The 24,860-nt window shown below is 38.6% G+C and overlaps 1 protein-coding gene across 1 annotated transcript; it reads left to right on the top strand.

The window, feature by feature from the left end:
* Nucleotides 1-1,786: 1,786 nt before the first annotated feature.
* On the top strand, nt 1,787-17,784 carry LOC127845042 (cyclin-Y-like protein 1). Its single transcript, XM_052375665.1, has 8 exons — nt 1,787-2,431; nt 10,188-10,265; nt 11,124-11,173; nt 11,735-11,947; nt 12,380-12,499; nt 14,687-14,853; nt 15,759-15,921; nt 16,819-17,784. Exons 1-8 carry the CDS (start codon nt 2,254-2,256, stop codon nt 16,936-16,938), a joined length of 1,089 nt encoding a protein of 362 aa, XP_052231625.1. The 5' UTR covers nt 1,787-2,253; the 3' UTR covers nt 16,939-17,784.
* The last annotated feature ends 7,076 nt before the right edge of the window (nt 17,785-24,860 follow it).

The following is a 24,860-nucleotide window of genomic DNA, read 5'->3' as shown; positions in this document are numbered from 1 at the left end:
AGTGGCGACAACACGACGTCCATGGCGACCTTACAGCGACCCTAGCTACCACGTCCCTACTACGACTACTGCGTCTGTACGGCGTCCCTACGACGTCCTTAACAGAACGCCGTAAAACGCCGGACTTCGGCGACTACTTTGAACATGTTCGTGGGCTCGCGTCCTGAGCAGTTTCGGCGTCCTCACTGCGTCCTCTTGCGTCCCTCCGGCGTCTATGGCGTCCTCACCACGACATGGGTCGCCGTAAGGACGCCAGTCCGGTGTGACGGTAGTATTATATATAATTTGTGTTCTTGTTCATTCATTTGTACAAGTGAATTGTTGAACGAATGTCAGAGATTATATGGACTTGTGTGAACGGTTGAGTGTAAAGGTATATGTCTTTTTGTTTGTTTATATATTTGTCTATATAATAAATGTTCGTTCATGTGCATTCGTTTGTAAATAGATCACTCAAAATTGTTTTAAATGAATTTTTTTACAGATATTTGTTAACAAAGGTTTTTACACATGTGTGTCATTAAACGATGAAATAATACAACAGCCGCCATTTATTGCAGTCATTTTTTATCAATACTTTAATTACTAGACATGATCCGTCCGCACATGTTCAGATTTAAACAAATATTTTGTCATTAATGTCATTACAGCAACTTAGATATTTTATTAAATTAAATAATACCATATTGAAGAAGTGACACACGAAACGAATATTAATTCAGAAATGGTCCGTATGGTCCGTTAATCTGGGCCGTATAGTCCACGAATATGGTCCGCACATGTTCAAATTTAAACAAGTATGTTGTCATTGATGTCATTACAGCAACTTAAATATTTTATTAAATTATTAAGTTATTAACACAATATTGAAGGAAGTGGAACACGAAACCGAATATTTATTCAGACATGGTCCGTATGGTCCGCTAATCCGGGCCGTATGGTCCGCTAATCATGAGTGTGCATAACTAAAGCATTATTCCTATAGCACATGAATAAAATGTAAGCAGAAATATAATATCAGTACTATACATTCACAATTAAGAGCTGTGTGAAAGATTGCTGATCTTGACACAAGGAAGGGGCCTAACCTACCATAAAAAGAAAAGGTGTAAAAGTGCTGACAGAGAAAATGGAACATAAAAGTGTCATAAAATAAAAAGGGCTTAAAGGAAATTATCTCCTCAAATCAGATTTGAACGGAACTGATCAGCAAATTTCACACAAAAATTGCAACAAAATACAAGAATGATGAATGAAGAATAAAATATCATTATAAAAGCAAAATATTACAATACTAATGCTGAAGTGATTATTCCGCATGTGTAACTAGCACTATTTCAGAGCCTCGGAAGGCGGATGATGAGCAAAGAAGCATTGATTAATGCACATCACACACATGGTCTAATCAAGAAAGATGCATAATACAGAAAGTACTACAACAGGATATCAAGTGAAATGTACGGAAAAAACAATGTGTCCATTATCTTTTGAATAGATCACATATTTGTTTTCTTGCCCTTTTGCAAATCTGTGAATAAGTCACATTAATACTTGTTACATTTATTTATACTTGTTACATTTATACACATGTTTATATAGTCGGTTCAAAAGCCTTAATGGCTTATGTTGTCTATTTATGTCTTGCCGACTCAAAAAAAATCTTATCTATCTTATCTTATTTTAATACGTATTTGCGCGCAATTGATTAGTGCGTTCGCATTTCGTCTATTTCTTTTCTTTCCTTTCATTTTTCTTTCGGCTCATTATCAATTTATCAAGAATTTTAACCAATGCATTCGCTGGAATTCTTATCTCCGTATTTTCCAATTAAGAAAACATCAATACACTTCCGGCCATTTTCGCCGGATTTTTCATTGTTTTATTTTTCTTAAAATGATTCCTCAGAAGATTAATCCATAAGTAAGTTAAAGGCAGATGGCTTAAAAAGACACAAAAAATGTGCTTGTTAAATCAAAATAAAGTTATAAATCTAGGCCGACCTTGATTCGGTTATTGCATACTTCTGCCTCCATGCACAGTTGATATTTTCCAGCCCTACTCTTATGGTATTTAGTTTGTGACGTTTTAAGAAGTTTGACATTGAGGTAAGATACCCTAAACGAGGTTAAGATTCATATCTAACCTAAAATGATGATATATTTACGGATTTTGTGATATTGTGGTTAAAAAAAATGTGCCAATAAAAGTTCTGGAACAAATATTTTGTGAAGTGGTACTCGTACTTCTGTTAAAATGGGGAACAAAAGTAGCTGCTGTGCATTTAAAAGCTCAAAGCAGAAGCGTCATCATACTGAAGTGTACAAACCTGCATCACAAGACAATGAATTGTCCGACCAGGCTCAGCATCAGAGCTACTCCTCACTCCCCGGAGAGGTTCCTCACATCAGTGACAGAGAAAACCTGCCTGAAGGTAATGGAACTAATAAGCATACCCATGCAATAATTGATGTTCAGATTATTATGGTATTGCAGGGCTTTCCACAGGCCATTTAATGATCCCTCGCCGGGTCGCTTGAATTTCGAAATTAGAGTCCTCGGGGCGCTTGAAATTTTCTGATCAGTGTATTTTTCAGTAAAAGAAAGTGGAGATTGTCAAACAAATTCAAGGTTTCTCTATCAGTGTATCAATATTTCTTGTTTTAAAAGAGCACTCAGTACCTACTTTCACAAGTAATCTCCATAAACACTACATGGGGTAATGGATAATCCACTGATAAGACGCACATATTGATTATTCTAGCCACATTACACAGTCATTTAAATGCTGGCAAGGATGTATCATGTAACTTTCCAGTTGTCAGACTGTTATGTTCATCGTCCAATCTCTTACACGAATGCTTATGAGGGCGGGGTTAACTATCGACCATTATTTTTTATTGACGTTGGGCATGAAGTAAGAGTTTATCACAGCTTGATTAGCAAGAAGTTGAACCATTTACGTAATATAAAACCGGTAAATAGAACAGTACAGTACATTAAAGACGGTTTCGGGCATCATCATCACACCTTTTTACTGTAAACAAGTGTTACATACAGTACACTCCACGCGTTTTCCCCAAAAAACGCGCTCCCTCCGCGGGTTTTTTTTGCTAGCGAGTGTTCACGCGGCGTTGGAAGAGCGAGGTGAACTCGATAAAACGCTCGGCGTTACGCCGCGTTCGCTAATTCCCGCGGCGTGTATTACTTTAGGCTAGTCGGTAAATGCAGACACTTTCCGTTCTTATCAGTGATCGCCGCGCAACGCCGCGTTAGCAGTGTGCTACTGGGCATGCCAAAAAATAAAAACATTGTTATAATAAATTGTTTAAATACTGTAGTACATGTATAAAAAAGATATTTGTAGAGAAAATTAATACATATAAAAATTATGTTTTTAATTCACAGGTACGTCTACAATATGAATTAGTCTAATATAATACATTTGACAAATTAATATTTAAATCAACACATATGACACAAGAATAAATGTTCCGTAAAATTTCCAAATGAGAATAATAATTAGTAATCCGAAACACACTACGATTTTTAATTGTTAACACGACGTTTACAAATGCTTCCAATATACAGTCCTCATGTATATTTCCCGACAAAAGCGCGCGAAAATTATGCTGCAATGTACAAGGTCAAGGTACAACGTATACTCCTGCAAAGCGTGCGTTTATTGATTTTTTTAATACAAACTTTTTAGCGCAGAGAACATTGTTGATTTCGGTTAAAAGTTTCTTTGGTATTTATTTACGAAATTATATCTCGAATAAGTTGATATTTCCTCTAAAATAATTTCAAATCGAACACGCCGAATCTTTATCGATATGGTATTTTAGTAGAGTAATTATTTAAACACTAATTGTACTGTAAACTGATTACAGAAGACATCTGGGCGGAACTGGATTTTAAGTGTTTGACGTTATGAAAACACGCAAAGCTTGTCTACTGACCTATTGTGTAGACTGCTGTCTGCGGTGTTTTGACAAAAGGGATTAACATGTGTGAATGTCACTCTGCCGATTTGGTCCATAATTACTGGTAAACATTGTTTAGAATGTCGACGCAACAAGAATACAACTGTGAATACTAAATGCAATTATCAACTCAATAGTTACCACCTTTTAGCAATCAATGGAATAACCTACAAACAAAGAGAAAATCAATGCATTAGCGAGCAGAGAATTGACTTTGTTCCGACAATTAAAACCATTCCTTATGCATTCGTTGAACGTGTTTACTTGAGTAAGTTATGCCTTTAGACAGGAAGCGGCTTTTCTTTGATTACGTCAAACTGTCAATTCACACAGATTTGCGAGATTTTTAGGGTCCTTGGTCATTTGTATACATGTTCAGTATAGAAAATCACCTGCTAACATGAACACTTTGGATTAAATTATCAAAATAAAAACAATGTTGCAAACTGTGTTTATATTAATTGGTAAGTATTAGTTAAAAGACGACGTTTTGTGTGTCGTAAATCAACGAGTTTTCTATACAACAACAACTACTTCTACAACCACGTCGGGATCGATCTATCTTGGTTGTTTTTTTTTAATTGTAAACATTATACTACATGTACATGTATGTACTTTTAATAAATGTAATTTTATTTGAAAATCAGAAAGTCAAACAAAATTAAATTGATCGTTATCTCGTAAAACGCGGAGTTTCCCCCGCGTTGCCAATGCCGAGGGCCGCCGCGTCGGCTTATCAGTTTTGCCGATCGTTAACCGCCGCGTCCAAAATCATGCAAACGCCGCGTATAGCGGGATTTTCTTAATCTCCCTCCAGGTCGAAACCCGCGGAGTATGGAGGGAAATTGGGGAAAACGCGTGGAGTGTACTGTATGACTCATAATTAATACGAGAAATGAATTGCAAGTGGTAAACAATTAATTACTTATAGCGAGTAAGTTGTGCAAATAACTCCCGGTAAATGTTTCGTCCGATAATCGATACTTAGAAGACTGATGAAGGCAACCGGCCATAATCCTCGTGGACAATGTGAATTTCATGCATAATTCCGTCAAAACATTTATTCGACTCGTAAAGTGTCTAAACAAATTATCGTTGAATTCATAACGCAACTGTTAATATTTGTTGAAATCTCAAATGGGAATAATTAAATTTGTAATCCGAAACCCATTTCCGTAAGTCAATGTGAATGTGTTTTTAATCCGAAACACCCTTCCGAATGTCAATGTTACCGCAACGTTAAAATATTCTTGCTTCAAATTAGCAGTGCAAATTTATTTTGTGTCGAATCTTTTTCTCAATTAAAAAGAGCGCGAAAATTATGCAGCATGTACAACGTCGCTTAACAAGCACACAACACGTCAGGGAATTGACGCATGTTCAGAGGCATTATTTCATCAAATCTATAGTCACTTAAAATTTATTTGATACTATAGAAAAATGGCAAGGTTTGTGTTAAAGAAATAATTGAGAGCTTTTATCGTAAATATTTACCAGAAAGTGATTTATAAAAACGGAATATACGGGATTATCGTGTAATAAATAGAAACTTGAAAAGTAGTAAGTATACAGTAATGGAGTCGGGTTGAAACGGATGTATTGGGGAATCGTTCGAGTCGGGATTTTACCATCTGTGCGGGAAAGTTTTAAAACAATTAAACAATATAAAAATATTTTTTTTTTTTAAATGACTGGGGGATTTTCTCATAGAGTCATAGTGCACCAAATGACATCTTTTGACGCTGTTTTTCTTTGAGTTATAACGCACCACAGAACGTGAATTGACACATTAAATTAAACTAGAAATGGCGCGGCAGAGGCCGACGCGTATCCCCACGCCGAATGTTTGACCTAGGTGTGCCCCAGGGTTGGTAATGGGGCCATGCATAGCTGAGATTGACCGTATTGTCATAAGAGAAGTTCATCATCAATTAGAAGTGAATTGGTGTAGAAATGAAGAAGTTATAGTAAAAGGCAATTTTGGGTGGATCTGACATATGTGGGCAGGGCGCCCCAGGGTTGGTAATTGTGCCATGCATAGTTGAGATTGACCGTATTGTCATAAGAGAAGTTCAGTATCAATTTGAAGTGAATCGGTGTAGAAATGAAGAAATTATAGTAAAAGGCAATTTCGGGCGGGTGTGGTCTATGTGGGCGGGGCCCCAGGGTTGGTAATGGGGCCATGCATAGTTGAGATTGACCGTATTGTCATAAGAGAGGTTCAGTATCAATTTGAAGTGAATCGGTGTAGAAATGAAGAAATTATAGTAAAAGGCAATTTTGGGTGGGTGTGGTCTATGTGGGCGGGGCGCCCCAGGGTTGGTAATGGTGCCATGCATAGTTGAGATTGACTGTATTGTCATAAGAGAAGTTCAATATCAATTTGAAGTGAATCGGTGTAGAAATGAAGAAATTATAGTAAAGGCAATTTTGGGTGGGTGTGGTCTATGTGGGCGGGGCCCCAGGGTTGGTTATGGGGCCATGCATAGTTGAGATTGACCCTAATGTCATAAGAGAAGTTCAGTATCAATTTGAAGTGAATCCGTGTAGAAATGAAAAAATTATAGTAAATGGGAATTTTTTGGTGGGTGTGGCCTATGTGGGCGGGCGCCCCAGGGTTGGGATTGGGGCCATGCATAGTTGAGATTGACCCTAATGTCATAACAAAAGTTCAGTATCAATTTGAAGTGAATCCGTGTAGAAATGAAAAAATTATAGTAAATGGAAATTTTTGGTGGGTGTGGCCTATGTGGGCGGGGGGCCCCAGGGTTGGGAATGGGGCCATGCATGGTTGAGATTGACCGTTTTGTCATAAGAGAGGTCCAGTATCAATTTGAAGTGAATCGGTGTAGAAATAAAGAAGTAAATGTAAAATAACCTAAAACTAGAAATGGCGCGGCAGAGGCCGACGCGTATCCCCACGCCGCATGTTTGACCCAAGGGCGCCCCAGGGTTGATCATGGGGCCATGCATAGTTGAGATTGACTGTATTGTCATAAGAGAAGTTCAGTATCAATTAGAAGTGAATGGGTGTAAAAATAAAGAAGTTATAGTAAAAGGCAATTTTGGGAGGGTGTGGCCTATGTGGGCGGGGTGCCCCAGGGTTGGTAATGGGGCCATGCATAGTTGAGATTGACCGTATTGTCATAAGAGAGGTTCAGTATCAATTTGAAGTGAATCAGTGTATTAATGAAGAAATTATAGTAAAAGGCAATTTTGGGCGGGTGTGGTCTATGTGGGCGTGGCGCCCCAGGGTTGGCAACGGGGCCATGCATAGTTGAGTTTGACCGTTTTGTCATAAGAGAGGTTCAGTATCAATTTGAAGTGAATCAGTGTAGAAATGAAGAAGTTAATGTAAAATAACCTAAATTTTTTTTATAGTAAATGGATTTTTTTGGTGGGTGTGGCCTATGTGGGCGGGCGCCCCAGGGTTGGGATTGGGGCCATGCATAGTTGAGATTGACCCTAATGTCATAACAAAAGTTCAGTATCAATTTGAAGTGAATCCGTGTAGAAATGAAAAAATTATAGTAAATGGAAATTTTTGGTGGGTGTGGCCTATGTGGGCGGGGCGCCCCAGGGTTGGGAATGGGGCCATGCATGGTTGAGATTGACCGTATTGTCATAGGTGAGGTCCAGTATCAATTTGAAGTGAATCGGTGTAGAAATAAAGAAGTAAATGTAAAATAACCTAAAAAAATGAGTGATAATTTCTGACGCGGCCCCACCCCAACCCCTATAACTTTTGACCCAGGGGTCAGATCAAAATTCCAAATAGTGCACCGTCGCACATATGCTCATAGCTACCATGTGTGTAAATTTCAAGGTTCTAGTGCTTTTAGTGTAGGAGGAGATAGTGGCCAGGACGGACGGACGGACAGACGGACGGACGGACGGACGGCGGAGATCACCACAATATCCCCACCTTTTTTTCAAAAAGCGTGGGGATAAAATGAGTGATAATTTCTGACGCGGCCCCACCCCAACCGCTATAACTTTTGACCCAGGGGTCAGATCAAAATTCCAAATAGTGCAGGGTCGCACATATGCTCATAGCTACCATGTGTGTAAGTTTCAAGGTTCTAGTGCTTTTAGTGTAGGAGGAGATAGTGGCCAGGACGGACGGACGGACAGACGGACGGACGGACGGCGAAGATAACCACAATATCCCCACCTTTTTTTCAAAAAGCGTGGTGATAAAAAGATCAACGTTGGCAGGGGACAGCCCTCCCAAACCAGCCCTGGGGCGTCTGACAAAAATCCTGTGGAAATCACTGTATTGATAACTAGAAATGGCGCGGCAGAGGCCGACGCGTATCCCCACGCCGAATGTTTGACCTAGGTGTGCCCCAGGGTTGGTAATGGGGCCATGCATAGCTGAGATTGACCGTATTGTCATAAGAGAAGTTCATCATCAATTAGAAGTGAATTGGTGTAGAAATGAAGAAGTTGTAGTAAAAGTCAATTTTGGGTGGGTGTGGTCTATGTGGGCGGGGCCCCAGAGTTGGTAATGGGGCCATGCATAGTTGAGATTGACCGTATTGTCATAAGAGAGGTTCAGTATCAATTTGAAGTGAATCGGTGTAGAAATGAAGAAATTATAGTAAAAGGCAATTTTGGGTGGGTGTGGTCTATGTGGGGGGGGCGCCCCAGGGTTGGTAATGGGGCCATGCATAGTTGAGATTGACTGTATTGTCATAAGAGAAGTTCAATATCAATTTGAAGTGAATCGGTGTAGAAATGAAGAAATTATAGTAAAGGCAATTTTGGGTGGGTGTGGTCTATGTGGGCGGGGCCCCAGGGTTGGTTATGGGGCCATGCATAGTTGAGATTGACCCTAATGTCATAAGAGAAGTTCAGTATCAATTTGAAGTGAATCCGTGTAGAAATGAAAAAATTATAGTAAATGGAATTTTTTGGTGGGTGTGGCTTATGTGGGCGGGCGCCCCAGGGTTGGGATTGGGGCCATGCATAGTTGAGATTGACCCTAATGTCATAACAAAAGTTCAGTATCAATTTGAAGTGAATCCGTGTAGAAATGAAAAAATTATAGTAAATGGAAATTTTTGGTGGGTGTGGCCTATGTGGGCGGGGCGCCCCAGGGTTGGGAATGGGGCCATGCATGGTTGAGATTGACCGTATTGTCATAAGAGAGGTCCAGTATCAATTTGAAGTGAATCGGTGTAGAAATAAAGAAGTAAATGTAAAATAACCTAAAAAAATGAGTGATAATTTCTGACGCGGCCCCACCCCAACCGCTATAACTTTTGACCCAGGGGTCAGATCAAAATTCCAAATAGTGCAGGGTCGCACATATGCTCATAGCTACCATGTGTGTAAGTTTCAAGGTTCTAGTGCTTTTAGTGTAGGAGGAGATAGTGGCCAGGACGGACGGACAGACAGACAGACGGAGGGCGGAGATAACCACAATATCCCCACCTTTTTTTCAAAAAGCGTGGGGATAATTACAGTAAACCTTGAAGAAAAATTGAGCTTTAATATCGGGACAAGGGTCCTCAGGATTTTGGTACGACACAGCATGAACCCACACTAGCGACAGTTGCCAATGTGGTTGATTTTTTCTCTATTTGATGTGTTTAATGGAATTGATACATTACTCCAAGGCTAAATGAGTCACACAAAGATAATAGTTGGATTTTTAGGAAAGTGATGTAGCTGAATTATAAATGAGGTAGGGTAAGGGTAGCCTTTTTGGAAATTCAGGCACAGGGGTACCCCTGATTTTGACATTTAGGCAGAGGGGAGGGCGCGATCTAAAGGGGTCATGTGACATGATCTTTTTTAAACCTGGATTAGTCCAAATAATTGTACACGTAAGGGACAGAAGTCTATTTCAGATATGGCAGACCCTTAGAGTACAAACCCTAATGGTTGAAAAAGGTATTAAAAGTTATTTCCAGAGAAATTAGCTAGAAACCATAACAGTAAAAATTTCACACAAAATCATTAATATCTTAGATATTTAAAGAATATTTTTACAGCAGCATCTGATGTATGATTGAGATATTCCATCTCGAATTCACATAAACACAATTGAGCTATGTATGACTTTTTTAATGAAGATGTACTGAAATAAGTATAGTAAAAAAATATTCTGAAAATACTAATGTCTGAAAATTAATTGCCAACAAGTAGTTAAGTTATTGTTGCTAACAGATTCCACTCTAGTTTTCTGTTTTGTAGATAACATGCATGACCCTTCAAACAATCCCTTGGAAAAGACCATGTTTTATAGAAGGTCGCAAGTGGAAATTAATAAAAGTAAGTACAAGTACATTGTGGGGCTTAATTATAATCGTACTTTGATGTGCCTATGATTATTTATTTATCTTTAGTAATTTTACATGTCATTTTATGTACAAAATCAACAATAACAACTAAACAAAACACCAATTTTACCGGTATACGAATATTATTTGTTTAAAGTCCATTTTGAGGTCGTTTTTATTCCCCCGAAGGACGGCATATAGTTTTTGAACTGTCCGTCATTCCGTCCGTCTGTCCGTCCGTCAGTCTGTCCGCCTGTCTGAAAACTATAACATTGCCTATAACTTTTGCAATATTGAAGATAGCAACTTGATATTTGGCATGCATGTGTATCTCATGGAGCTGCACATTTTTAGTGGTGAAAGGTCAAGGTCATCCTTCAAGGTCAAAGGTCAAATATATGGCTTCAAAGCGGCACAGTAGGGGGCATTGTGTTTCTGACAAACACATCTCTTGTTATAAACAATATCAACAATAGCAAAACAAAGCACAGAGCATTGAGTGTTATTTTACTATTAATGTCTTGTTTTTTTGGCATATAAATTGTTCAATAAAATCAAAGAAAAGTAAATAGCCATGCTCTGTGAAAAGGGGATTTAATGAATGTGCGTAAAGTGTCGTCCCAGATTAGCCTGTGCAGTCCACACAGGCTAATCATGGACTACACTTGCCACTTTCTTGGTATTTTTGGTTTAAAGAAATTCTCTTCATAGCAAAAATCTAGTTTAGGCCAAAAGTGTCGTCCCTGATTTTGGGATGACACTTTACGCACATGCATTAATTCCTCTTTTCACAGGGCGTGGCTCATATTGTTTAGCATGCTCAAGGAAGCACACTTATGTTTTATATCAGATAACAAGAACAGACGGAAGAGCCAATATGATGACTATTCTCATCTGAAGGTAGGTCCAGATTGCTTTCTCTGTGATTTTCTTTTGGCTTCATATCTTACTGCCTGTGCCATTTGGTTTGGGAAAATAGTGGGATAAACCATGCAATTGAGAAAACTGAAACATAAGTAATATGATTATAAATATCAGTGTTCCAGTTATTTTTAAGTGAATGTTAAATTGCATTTTAAGATGTATGTTATAAAATGAAAGAGAATAATATCCCTGTTTAATAATTTCAATAAACCAATTATTAAATTATTGGAAAAGTTCTGCATATTTTTTGGGGAAATTTGGTCAGATTTTGGGGGGGGGGAATGTTACTTTTTGCCATTGGGAAGCAGCCTGTAAGAGGCTGTTATTTGGGGTAAAAAATCACGGATTTACTTGTTACCATATTTCTTACATCTAATTTGACAGTTTGTGATAAAAAAGTATGTCTCCATTGTCAGTCGATTTTAGAAGTGAAGGGGCTCTTATTTAAAGCTTCTTTTTTTTAAACAGCAGTTTAAGAGAATGTTATTGGTATAACATGATGTTTTCACATTCTTGTGTATCATGATGTTTTCACAGGCTCACTTGCAGAATGGTGGTCCATACGGTAAGTTGAAAAAGTTCAGCTCGTGCTCCACGATCTACATCGATGACTCGACGGTCAGTCAACCCAATCTGAAGAACACGATAAAGGCCGTTACCCTAGCTATCTACTTCCACATCAAGAACAGGGAGAACCTTTATGACGTGAACTCGCCAGATATCTTTGACGAGAAGTTACACCCTCTGTCTGTAAGTATTTAGCAGATTTAACCCCTTTATAATTTAGAAGGGATTCTGACGCACTTGTAGTCCCAAACAAAGCTAAATTTTATTAAAAACCTTTCTTACTAGATTCAAGTATTAAAGGCTTCATTTCCAAATCATAGATACTGATGAGCAGCAAACAGCAAAACCTGAACAGGCTGTTCTGGTTTTATGCTGTTTGCACATAGACATTTTCACTTTGCTTCTGATGGGGAAAGGGTTAAATCATTTAAAGGTTCACCTTAGTAAATTTATTATTTAAAATACTTTTATCCTCCATTTTTAAGTATTTAAAGCAGAAAACTAACAAAAGCAATTTCCCAATGTTAGTCGAAACAAAGCGATTTTTTCCAAATCCAAAGGGCCCTTGTCCCATTTCCAAAATGGTGGATAAAAACACACTGAAATCTATTTCAGCGTGAGCCAGTTGCCGATGACTATGATCGCCGTGACCCGGAACACCGCATCATCTACCGGTTTGTGCGCAACCTGTTCAGTGCAGCGCAGCTCACCGCGGAATGTGCAATAGTAACACTGGTACGTGATTGTGCAATTGTTACACAGATATGTGAATGTGTAATAGTAACACTGGTACGTGATTGTGCAATTGTTACACAGATATGTGAATGTGCAATAGTAACACTGGTACGTGATTGTGCAATAGTTACACAGATATGTGAATGTGTAATAGTTGCACTGGTACATGAATGTGCAATTGTTACTTTGGTACGTGAAAGTGGAACAGTTACACTGGTATGTGACACACATGCTGTCAATGCACAGGCTTATCAGGGAGAACACTTTATGCTAGATTGGTTACCTCCCCTTATCTATCGCTACTCTCTGTATAGGGATCGGTACAAGCTTATTTTACCGGTCCAAAATTGGACCGGTTATTTTTAGAAACGTATCAGGGGAAGTAATCGGTCTACCATTTCCGGTTTATTTCCCCGAACTTTTTGACAGCTGACACAGGGTTTTTTTTGGCCCGATTTTATAGCCGAAATTCGGCTATGTTCCCAATCCCAAAAAGTATACTTTTTTCCCAAAATGTGGAAAAAATTTCCCAATTTCCAAAAAAAAAAAAAAAAAAATTTTTTTTTTTTTTTTTTTTTAGAAAGAAGTCTTATGTGTATTTTATCTCAATTTTAATTCAATTACATCTAATAAAGTTTTATATGATTTTTTCTTTTAATTTGAATGATTATAAAGAGTTAAATCAAATTTAGTATTTCCCTAATCAGTGGACTTTTCGTGTGGAAAAAAAGGCTAATGAATTTATTTTCCCAATTTCATGAAAATACCGATAAAATTCCCAATTCCAAAGCCATGGGCTATCTTCCCAAAAAGTGGAGAAAAAACCCTGTGACATGTAAGAATAAAAGCTTCTAGTCAAATAAGATTCATAATACATATGCAGCTTGAATACTACATGATACATAATATCCTCGCGTAACTTAATAGTGGAAATTCTTGATTTGTGAGCATGTGCATCTTTGTATTTGATCTAGTTATCAACGGAATGATAGGGATATTAAAAAAATAATCTGGGAAACCCCTCGCGCAAACCAGTACATTGTAACGTCACGTCAAGAACAGCGCTATTGATTGGTCTTCGCGTTATCCAATTAAAATCGCAGATACGTTAGCCTGTACCTGTTGTATATTATAGTCAACGGAGTTAACGGTTATATTCAACGGGGGACCAGTTAAACTTTATGCTTAAACTGGACTTGCGCTAAGGGGAGAATTTCTTAAAACAAAATGTGCAATAGTAGCACTTGTATATGACCAACATGTACAGGGGTAAACGTGTAGAAAAATTGAGCCTCGTTCAGTGAAAATTTGGCGTAATGCATGTGCATGGGCTGCAAATGCTAGTCTAGGACGACTTTTTATGCAGATGCAATAAACTCATATTTCCCAGTACGAGTCTCTATTGATACACTTGCCCTGTCCCCAATTCCATACAGTTTTGACAAATTTGAGTTATTTGGCATACTGCATCAGTCATAAAGTAAAACAATGTGTTTATGTAAACTTTTACCTTATCAGTGCAATTCTGACAATAATAAATGCATTAAAATAAAGGGAGATGTTAGTCAGCCACCTCTCCTGAAAACTCTAGACGCACAAAAGTCCTTTTAGATGATGCATACCCAGGTAAGGTGTGATATGCTTAATTGACCGCTATGATATGACTTGCTGTTGAAATGGCAAACAAATTAAACACCTATGATAGGGATACCATTAGCCAGAATAGTCAATTGCTACTAAAATCTAAAATTTGGCAAATACAATTTATGTGAATTATCTTAAAGCTGATATTCACACTTTCTTGATTTTTGATGTGATATATCCGTGCTCCCTTATTGTTTCAGGTCTATTTAGAGAGACTGCATCAGGAAAAGCTGGGCTTAATTCATGTGGATTAAGTATTGTTCCAGATAAGCCTGTGCATTCTGCACAGGCTAATCAGGGACAACACTTTATGATTTTCTGGTATTTTTGTTGAAAGGGAGTCTATTATGAGCACAAAATTCAGTTAAGACAGAAAGTGTTAAATCAAAAACACTAACCAGTCCCTCTTAAATCTTCAGATCTATCTTCAGAGACTGCTAATCTACAGGGAGATAGACATTGCTCTCTGTAACCGGAAGCTTATCATGCTCGGTGCTATCTTGCTTTGTTATGTGATATATCCCTGTTCCCTTACCACTTAAGGTCTATCTAGAGAGACTGCTAACCTACGGGGAGATAGACATTGCTCCCTGTAACTGGAAGCGTATCGTGCTCGGTGCTATCTTGCTGGCCTCCAAGGTCTGGGATGACCAAGCCGTGTGGAATGTTGACTACTGCCAGATACTGAGAGAAACTGCGGTGGAGGATATGTGAGTTGAATCATGAGTCCAAATAATTAAATGTAATATAACAATTACATGTATAATGACCTCAGATTTACAGGAGTAAGTTGAATCATGTATTATTTGTAGTTTGTATGATGAAGTTGTTTTATACGCCGGATGTGTAGAATGTTGACCTCTGCCAGATACTTAGAGAGACGGCTGTCGAGGAAATGTTAGTTGAATTGTGTATTTTTGTCCCCTACCGGTTTCACCGGAGGGGGCTTATGGTTTGAGATCCGTCTGTCTGTCTGTCACACTTTGCTGGATCCTGCGATTACTTTAAAAGTTCTTTATATTATGTCATGAAACTTGAAAGATGGATAGATGGCAATATGGAGATTATGCACGTCATTTCATTTTGTTCCTACGTCAAGAATTCTGGTTGCTATGGCAACAAATAGACTAGAAATACTGCTGAAAATGGTGGTTGTCTGGATCCTGCGATAACTTTAAAAGTTCTTCATATTTTTTCATGAAACTTGAAACATGGATAGATGGCAATATGGACATTATGCAAGTTATTTCATTTTGTTCCTACGTCAACAAATAAAATAAAAATTCTGACAATAGTGGGATTTCTGACAATGGTGGAGCCGGTAGGGGACATATATTTCTTGGCAATAGTCTTGTTTTAATATAAATCTGTTGGTGGGACTATATTGGACACTTGTGTGGGTTTTTTGGTTTCCCAATCTCAAAATGTATTTAATTTATCCCTAATGCCTGCCTTAAATTCCCAATTGAGGGTTTACAAAAAAAATAATATTATGTAGTTCATTTCCCAGTTTTAAGATCGGCTTAAAAAGTTTTTGACTGATCTTAGAAATTTTTGCAGACGCTCTTTGCTATGTGGCTAATTTCTTAAACAAACAAAACACTTCCCATTTCAGGAATGAGTTAGAGCGCGCCTTCCTGGAGATGTTGCAGTTCAACATCAACGTGCCGTCTGGTGTTTACGCCAAATATTATTTTGACCTTCGGGCGCTCGCAGGGGACAATGACCTCAGTTTCCCCCTGGAACCCCTCGATAAGGAGCGAGCAATGAAGCTGGAGGTGAGGTTTTCATCTGCAGGTGTTGTATTTTTTACACAATGTCGGAAATGGGGCATGTTTTACAATGTTGGAAATGGGGCTGGGGCCCTTTGGATTGGAAAGAAATCGTGTAGTTTTGATTTTAATTGGGAACTGTGATGTTTTTTTGTGGTAATAAATACTTAAACATTTAGTATATGTGTTTTCAATATTATATCAGAGTTAAAGGTGTTTTATGTGGAAATTAAAAAAAAATGTTCTACAGTTTACTCCGCCCCCATTCGCATTCTCGTAGACTTTTGGACAGTCAACATTACAGCTTGTCGTCTGGAAAGTTACCTGAGAATTTTCCGTGATGCATCTTACATGACTGTGTAATGTGACTTGATTATTTGAAACCCACCTCATGGTATCTGTAATCAGTGGATTATCTCTTACCCCATGTGGCTTTTATGGCTTTTACCCAAGAAAGTAGGATCTGAGTACTCTTAAAAAAGGGAATAATTATACATAGTTTTTTTTGACAATCACCATTTTCGTTTAAATTTTAAACTTTAATCCCCAGCTGAAAGATTCAGTCGCCGATTATTATTATTTTGTTGTTGTTGTTGTTGATCAGAAACGCTAACATAGTGTGGAATGCTTTTTTAAGTCAGTAGACTGTTTGTGTGAGCTCTTAATAGATTATTTACAACTCGTAGACGGATGCTCTTGTTTCCAACTTAACGTTTTGCCCTTAAACAAATCAATTGAATTGATTTAGAAATAATAACTTCAGATGATTTATTGAAAAGGTCCACAGTATTTTCACAGGAAATGATTGTTTTGATCATATTACTAATTGTCAGTAATGATGAAATGACATCCAATCGATTATACACCCCTTTTGGTTAGTAAATTGCATACTTGTTTTTTCAGGCAATGTCGTCCACTTGGGAAGACAACTTCAAGATGCTGTGTAAGCCCAAGCTAGCGCGGTCTAACAGTCTGGACGGGGTCACGCACAGTCATCGCTCCAGTATTGCCATATTGTCATGACGACCGATGTCACATGTAGTCTCTGGAAAGTTGTCTCCCCTTCTCCCTCCCAGAGTTGTTGTCTGCCCCCAGGTGCCCTTTGTGGAATATCATCGTCCTGTTTTTCAGTGGAATACCACACTCTGGTTTTTCTGTGGAATATCGTTGCAGGTTTTTTCCGTGGAATATCGTCGTCCAGTTTTTCTGGGAATATCGTCGTCCAGTTTTTCCGTGGAATATCGTCATCCAGTTTTTCCGTGGAATATTGTTGTCCGGTTTTGTCTTGTCTTTGATCCACCATCTGCATTTTGTTTGTTTAAAATATTTGGGAATGTAAAACAATATTTGTATTTTTTTGGAACTTTGATTTTGGAGTATGATAAAATCATTAATTAATTAAATTATATATAACTGTGCCGATCTATTTGTGAAATTAAGGATAACAATATTACAAGGGATTTATAAATATGATATGGGGTACTATAAATAACTGCGGCTTAAATGAGGGGCAACCACAAAGTGAGTAGTCTTTAGCAGGACTTTACATCCAAATGGAGGGACACGTTTGGTTGTCCGAAGGGTTAACAAACAATAGTAACAAGTAGTAGTTGGATGTAGTCGAGATGTAAATATTCCTTATTTATAAAGCCAACATGTATTGCATGGTCGAGTAGAAGTCATGTTATATTTAGTGTGACTTAGTCACTACGCTTATAAGTGAGCCTTGTTCTGGGAATACTGGGCTTAATAAAGTGTCTGCCAAGAATAGCAGTCTGCACAGGCTAAGAAAGTGTCTGCCAAGAATAGCAGTTTGCACAGGCTAATGAAGTGTCTGCCAAGAAAAGCAGTCTTCACAGGCTAATAAAGTGTCTGCCAAGATTAGCAGTCTGCCCAGGCTAATAAAGTGTCTGCCAAGAATAGCAGTCTGCACAGGCTAATAAAGTGTCTGCCAAGATTAGCAGTCTGTGCAGGCTAATAAAGTGTCTGCCAAGATTAGCAGTCTGTGCAGGCTAATAAAGTGTCTGCCAAGATTAGCAGTCTGTGCAGGCTAATAAAGTGTCTGCCAAGATTAGCAGTCTGCATAGGCTAATAAAGTGTCTGCCAAGATTAGCAGTCTGTGCAGGCTAATAAAGTGTCTGCCAAGATTAGCAGTCTTCACAGGCTAATAAAGTGTCTGCCAAGATTAGCAGTCTGTGCAGGCTAATAAAGTGTCTGCCAAGATTAGCAGTCTGCACAGGCTAATAAAGTGTCTGCCAAGATGAGCAGTCTGCACAGGCTAATAAAGTGTCTGCCAAGATTAGCAGTCTGCATAGGCTAATAAAGTGTCTGCCAAGATTAGCAGTCTGCACAGGCTAATAAAGTGTCTGCCAAGATTAGCAGTCTGCACAGGCTAATAAAGTGTCTGCCAAGATTAGCAGTCTGCACAGGCTAATAAAGTGTCTGCCAAGATTAGCAGTCTGCACAGGCTAATAAAGTGTCTGCCAAGATTAGCAGTCTGCACAGGCTAATAAAGTGTCTGCCAAGATGAGCAGTCTGCACAGGCTAATAAAGTGTCTGCCAAGATTAGCAGTCTGTGCAGGCTAATAAAGTGTCTGCCAAGATTAGCAGTCTGTGCAGGCTAATAAAGTGTCTGCCAAGATTAGCAGTCTGTGCAGGCTAATAAAGTGTCTGGCAAGATTAGCAGTCTGTGCAGGCTAATAAAGTGTCTGGCAAGATTAGCAGTCTGCACAGGCTAATAAAGTGTCTGGCAAGAATAGCAGTCTGCACAGGCTAATAAAGTGTCTGCCAAGATTAGCAGTCTGCACAGGCTAATAAAGTGTCTGGCAAGAATAGCAGTCTTCACAGGCTAATAAAGTGTCTGCCAAGATTAGCAGTCTGTGCAGGCTAATAAAGTGTCTGCCAAGATTAGCAGTCTGTGCAGGCTAATAAAGTGTCTGCCAAGATTAGCAGTCTGTGCAGGCTAATAAAGTGTCTGCCAAGAATAGCAGTCTGCACAGGCTAATAAAGTGTCTGCCAAGATTAGCAGTCTGTGCAGGCTAATAAAGTGTCTGCCAAGATTAGCAGTCTGTGCAGGCTAATAAAGTGTCTGCCAAGATTAGCAGTCTGTGCAGGCTAATAAAGTGTCTGCCAAGAATAGCAGTCTGCACAGGCTAATAAAGTGTCTGCCAAGATTAGCAGTCTGTGCAGGCTAATAAAGTGTCTGCCAAGATTAGCAGTCTGTGCAGGCTAATAAAGTGTCTGCCAAGATTAGCAGTCTGTGCAGGCTAATAAAGTGTCTGCCAAGATTAGCAGTCTGCACAGGCTAATAAAGTGTCTGCCAAGATTAGCAGTCTGCATAGGCTAATAAAGTGTCTGCCAAGATTAGCAGTCTGCACAGGCTAATAAAGTGTCTGCCAAGATTAGCAGTCTGCACAGGCTAATAAAGTGTCTGCCAAGATGAGCAGTCTGCACAGGCTAATAAAGTGTCTGCCAAGATTAGCAGTCTGTGCAGGCTAATAAAGTGTCTGCCAAGATTAGCAGTCTGCACAGGCTAATAAAGTGTATGCCAAGATTAGCAGTCTGCACAGGCTAATAAAGTGTCTGCCAAGATTAGCAGTCTGCACAGGCTAATAAAGTGTCTGCCAAGATTAGCAGTCTGTGCAGGCTAATAAAGTGTCTGCCAAGATTAGCAGTCTGTGCAGGCTAATAAAGTGTCTGCCAAGATGAGCAGTCTGCACAGGCTAATAAAGTGTCTGCCAAGATTAGCAGTCTGCACAGGCTAATAAAGTGTCTGCCAAGAATAGCAGTCTGCACAGGCTAATAAAGTGTCTGCCAAGATTAGCAGTCTGCACAGGCTAATAAAGTGTCTGCCGAGAATAGCAGTCTGCACAGGCTAATAAAGTGTCTGCCAAGATTAGCAGTCTGTGCAGGCTAATAAAGTGTCTGCCAAGATTAGCAGTCTGTGCAGGCTAATAAAGTGTCTGCCAAGATAAGCAGTCTGTGCAGGCTAATAAAGTGTCTGCCAAGATTAGCAGTCTGTGCAGGCTAATAAAGTGTCTGCCAAGATTAGCAGTCTGTGCAGGCTAATAAAGTGTCTGCCAAGAATAGCAGTCTGCACAGGCTAATAAAGTGTCTGCCAAGATTAGCAGTCTGTGCAGGCTAATAAAGTGTCTGCCAAGATTAGCAGTCTGTGCAGGCTAATAAAGTGTCTGCCAAGATTAGCAGTCTGCACAGGCTAATAAAGTGTCTGCCAAGATTAGCAGTCTGTGCAGGCTAAAAAAGTGTCTGCCAAGATTAGCAGTCTGTGCAGGCTAATAAAGTGTCTGCCAAGATTAGCAGTCTGCATAGGCTAATAAAGTGTCTGCCAAGATTAGCAGTCTGCACAGGCTAATAAAGTGTCTGCCAAGATGAGCAGTCTGTGCAGGCTAATAAAGTGTCTGCCAAGATTAGCAGTCTGTGCAGGCTAATAAAGTGTCTGCCAAGATTAGCAGTCTGCATAGGCTAATAAAGTGTCTGCCAAGAATAGCAGTCTGCACAGGCTAATGAAGTGTCTGCCAAGATGAGCAGTCTGCACAGGCTAATAAAGTGTCTGCCAAGATGAGCAGTCTGCACAGGCTAATAAAGTGTCTGCCAAGATTAGCAGTCTGCACAGGCTAATAAAGTGTCTGCCAAGATTAGCAGTCTGCACAGGCTAATAAAGTGTCTGCCAAGATTAGCAGTCTGCACAGGCTAATAAAGTGTCTGCCAAGATGAGCAGTCTGCACAGGCTAATAAAGTGTCTGCCAAGATTAGCAGTCTGCATAGGCTAATAAAGTGTCTGCCAAGATTAGCAGTCTGCATAGGCTAATAAAGTGTCTGCCAAGATTAGCAGTCTGCACAGGCTAATAAAGTGTCTGCCAAGATGAGCAGTCTGCACAGGCTAATAAAGTGTCTGCCAAGATTAGCAGTCTGCACAGGCTAATAAAGTGTCTGCCAAGATTAGCAGTCTGCACAGGCTTAATAAAGTGTCTGCCAAGATGAGCAGTCTTCACAGGCTAATAAAGTGTCTGCCAAGATTAGCAGTCTGCACAGGCTAATAAAGTGTCTGCCAAGAATAGCAGTCTGTGCAGGCTAATAAAGTGTCTGCCAAGAATAGCAGTCTGTGCAGGCTAATAAAGTGTCTGCCAAGATTAGCAGTCTGTGCAGGCTAATAAAGTGTATGCCTAGATTAGCAGTCTGCACAGGCTAATAAGGCTGAACTCTCAGCTTTTATGTAAATTTTTGTTTAAAGGAAGTATTTTATTAATGTAAGTCCAGTTTAGGCAAATATGTGTTGTCCTTGATTAGCCTGTGTAGACTATACAAGCTAACCTGGGACAACACTTTACGTACACACATTAAGCCCAATTTTCTCAGAATATGGCACAAGTGTGTAAAGTATGTATGTTGCATCTTGCTTTCACAACCTTTAAGGATTTACTATTTGAGCCGTGCACTGTAAAAAGAGGGTTTAATGCATGTGACAGGCTAATCAGGACCTAAACTGGATTTTTGCTATGAAGAGATTTTCTGTAAACGAAAAACACTATAACAAAACAAACACAAACATAGAAAGTGCCATCCCTGATAAGCCTGTGCCTACTGCACAGGCTTATCTGGGACGACAATTTACGCACATGCATTAAACCCACTTTTCACAGAGCACGGCCCATTTTCGTTAGATGTTGGTTAAAAACTTCTGCAGAATGAGACTTGATATGGTGATATGAGCCAATATCCAGAATATATGGTACAACCATAATAAGCTTGCATCTGTAAGACTGAAGTATGACTTTCCTGAATTAAATTGTTATTAGTCCCCTACCGGTTTCACTGGAGGGACTTATGGTTTGCGCTCTTTGTGTCTGTCAGTCTGTCACTCTTTTCTGGATCCTGCGATAACTTTAAAAGTTCTTCATATTTTTTCATGAAACTTGAAACATGGACAGATGGCAATATGGGGATTATGCACATCATTTCATTTTGTTCCTATGTCAAGAATTATGGTTGCTATGGCAACAAAATGACTAGAAATATTGCGGAAAATGGTGGATCCTGCGATAACCAGTAGGGGACTTTTATTGCTTGGCAATTGTCTTGTCATTTATTAGGTATTTTACAACTTTTTATCTAATTTTCTAAGGCAGAAAAATCGTTGAACGCCAAGTTTGTTTTGCTAGAATCACATGGAATAAGCAGTTTTGTAACAATGCTGTGTTGCGGATGTAATAAAACAAAGCAAAGCATTGGTATTGCATTTTAAAAGGCATGATTTTAAAATTAAATAATTACACATGTGCTAGGGAAAAAAATATTTTATATCATTTATTGAAAATCTCTTTAATGAAAATCTCGTTACATGTGTTACATTGTTAAACACACTTCATCATGTATGATGATTCATTTGTCATACAGACAATTCTCTAGGTAATAGATTGTATTGTAAGAGATAATATGATCTTTATAGTTTATAAATTTAGACGAGTTTGTTGTATCAAACATCTTTTTAGGTTGGGAATATACTCCATATGTAAATGACCGTGTTCATATGTACACCTAATTATACATATTTTGTTAAATTAAATCTTTTTAAACAGAAATGCATATAACCTTTAGTTTTACATCTCATTATATTCAGTTCTTATAAAGAGAGACATTTCTGTTATAAGCATTTGATACAAAGACAATAAGTTAAGCAGAAATATGAATCAAGCATTTATTAACATTTTGATTCACCTTTTTAGCTCATCTATTTTTTGAAAAAAAATTATGAGCTATTGTCATCACCTTGGCGTCGGCGTCGGCGTTGGCGTTTAGGTTCACTTTTCTCAGAAAGTATCAATGCTATTGCATTCAAACTTGGTACACTTACTTACTATCATGAGGGGACTGGGCAGGCAAAGTTAGATAACTCTGGCGTGCATTTTGACAGAATTATGTGCCCTTTTTATACTTAAAAAATTGAAAATTTTGGTTAAGTTTTGCGTTTAGTTCCACTTTTCTCAGTAAGTATCAATGCTATTGCATTCAAACTTGGTACACTTACTTACTATCATGAGGGGACTGGGCAGGCAAATTTAGATAACTCTGGCATGCATTTTGACAGAATTATGTGCCCTTTTTATACTTAGAAAATTGACAATTTTGGTTAAGTTTTGTGTTTAGGTCTATTTTATTCCTTAAGCATTAAAGCTATTGCTTTCATACTTGCAACACTTACTAACTATCATAAGGGGACTGTGCAGGCAAAGTAATGTAACTCTGACTGGCATTTTGACAGAATTATGTGCCCTTTTTATACTTAGAAAATTGAAAATTTGATTAAGTTTTGTGTTTAGGTCCACTTTATTCCTACAGTATCAAAGCTATTGCTTTCATACTTGCAAGATTTATGAACTATCATAAGGGGACCGTGCAGGCAAAGTTATGTAACTCTGACTGGCATTTGAACGGAATTATGGGCCCTTTATACTTAGAAAATTGAAAATTTGGTTAAGATTTATGTTTTGGTCCACTTTACCCCTAAAGTATCATAGATATTGCTTTCATACTTGGAACACTCACAAACTATCATAAGGGTACAGTAAAAGGACAAGTTGCATAACTCTGGTTGTCGTTGTTACGGAATTATGGCCCTTTTTTGACTTAGTAACTTTTAATATATGGTTAAATTTTGTGTTTCGATCCACTTTACTTCTTAAGTATCAAGGCTATTGCTTTCAAAACTTCAAATACTTACATGCTATCATGAGGTTACTGTACCTGGCAACTTTAATTTTACTTTGACCTTTGAATGACCTTGACTCTCAAGGTCAAATTATTAAATTTTGCTAAAATTGCCATAACTTCTTTATTTATGATTAGATTTGATTGATACTTTGATGAAACTACTCTTACCTGACATACCACAATAGACTCCACCCAAACCATCCCCCGTGCCCTCCCCTCCCCCCCCTCCCCCCCCTCCCCCCCCCCCTATTTTTTTTTTTTTTTTTTTTTTTTTTTTTTTAAGATCATCTCACAAATGACCACCACACCCTCACACTATACCCCCACCCCCACCCCACCCCCCCCCCCCCCAATTTTTTTTTTTTTTTTTTTTTTTTTTTTTTTTTTTAAGATCATCTCACAAATTACCACCACACCCTCACACTATACCCCCCCCCCCCATTTTTTTTAAAAAAATGGTTATGTTTGAAATACCGTCCAACCAATCGCACCCAAACCCCCCCCCCCCCCCCCCCCCATCGCCCCCCCCAACCCCCCCCCCCCCCTGATTTTTTTTTTTTTTTTTTTTTTTTTTTTTCGCTTTTTTGGAAGATAATGTAATAAATGTCCACAACCCCACACTATACACCCCTCTTCACTCCACTCCTCCCTCCTTTGTGATTGAAAATGAGAGTCCCTTCACCTTTAAAAAGAAAATAGATGAGCGGTCTGCACCCGCAAGGCGGTGCTCTTGTTTTTAAATGTTCTCACACTAGTGAAAGTACATTATTCAATGTCATATGTAAGGATATTTTCTTCTGATATGAACGTAGCAATTTGCAATCGTTAGTTCTTTATATCTTAACTTCAGATTTGTTATGTACCTTTTTGATTGAAGCCCATGATGTATGCTCTATATCTACACAAATCACTTGCATTAAATCCCCTTTTCACAGAGCACGGCTCATATGTTTTATGTCACAACTGTTTTATATGATATTGTCACCTGTGGTGTTATATTCTTTTAACTACTCTAGTATTCTGGTAATACAACCTTCTTTTAAGTATCGTAATAACAAGATTACAATTATAAGTCCTAAAAGTTGCTGGAAGTTTTGTTTTTTAAACCCTTTCCCCCTCAGAAGCAAAGGGAAAATGTGCAAACAGCATAACACCAGAACAGTAACATGCAGTCTGTTCAAGTTTTATGCTGTTTGCTGCTCATCAGTATCTAAGGG

Source organism: Dreissena polymorpha, chromosome 9, assembly GCF_020536995.1.
Source record: "Dreissena polymorpha isolate Duluth1 chromosome 9, UMN_Dpol_1.0, whole genome shotgun sequence".
Lineage (NCBI taxonomy): Eukaryota > Metazoa > Mollusca > Bivalvia > Myida > Dreissenidae > Dreissena > Dreissena polymorpha.
The sequence above is the reverse complement of the archived record's forward strand: the minus strand, read 5'-3'. Positions and strand labels throughout refer to the sequence as shown.

Bases quoted from the DNA above. Each gene is read 5' to 3' on its own strand.
- LOC127845042 (XM_052375665.1), top strand. From the start codon at position 2,254: ATGGGGAACAAAAGTAGCTGCTGTGCATTTAAAAGCTCAAAGCAGAAG. The intron at 2,432-10,187 runs GTAATGGAACTA...TCTGTTTTGTAG, and splicing joins CAGAGAAAACCTGCCTGAAG to ATAACATGCATGACCCTTCA. The intron at 12,500-14,686 runs GTACGTGATTGT...TTACCACTTAAG, and splicing joins AATGTGCAATAGTAACACTG to GTCTATCTAGAGAGACTGCT.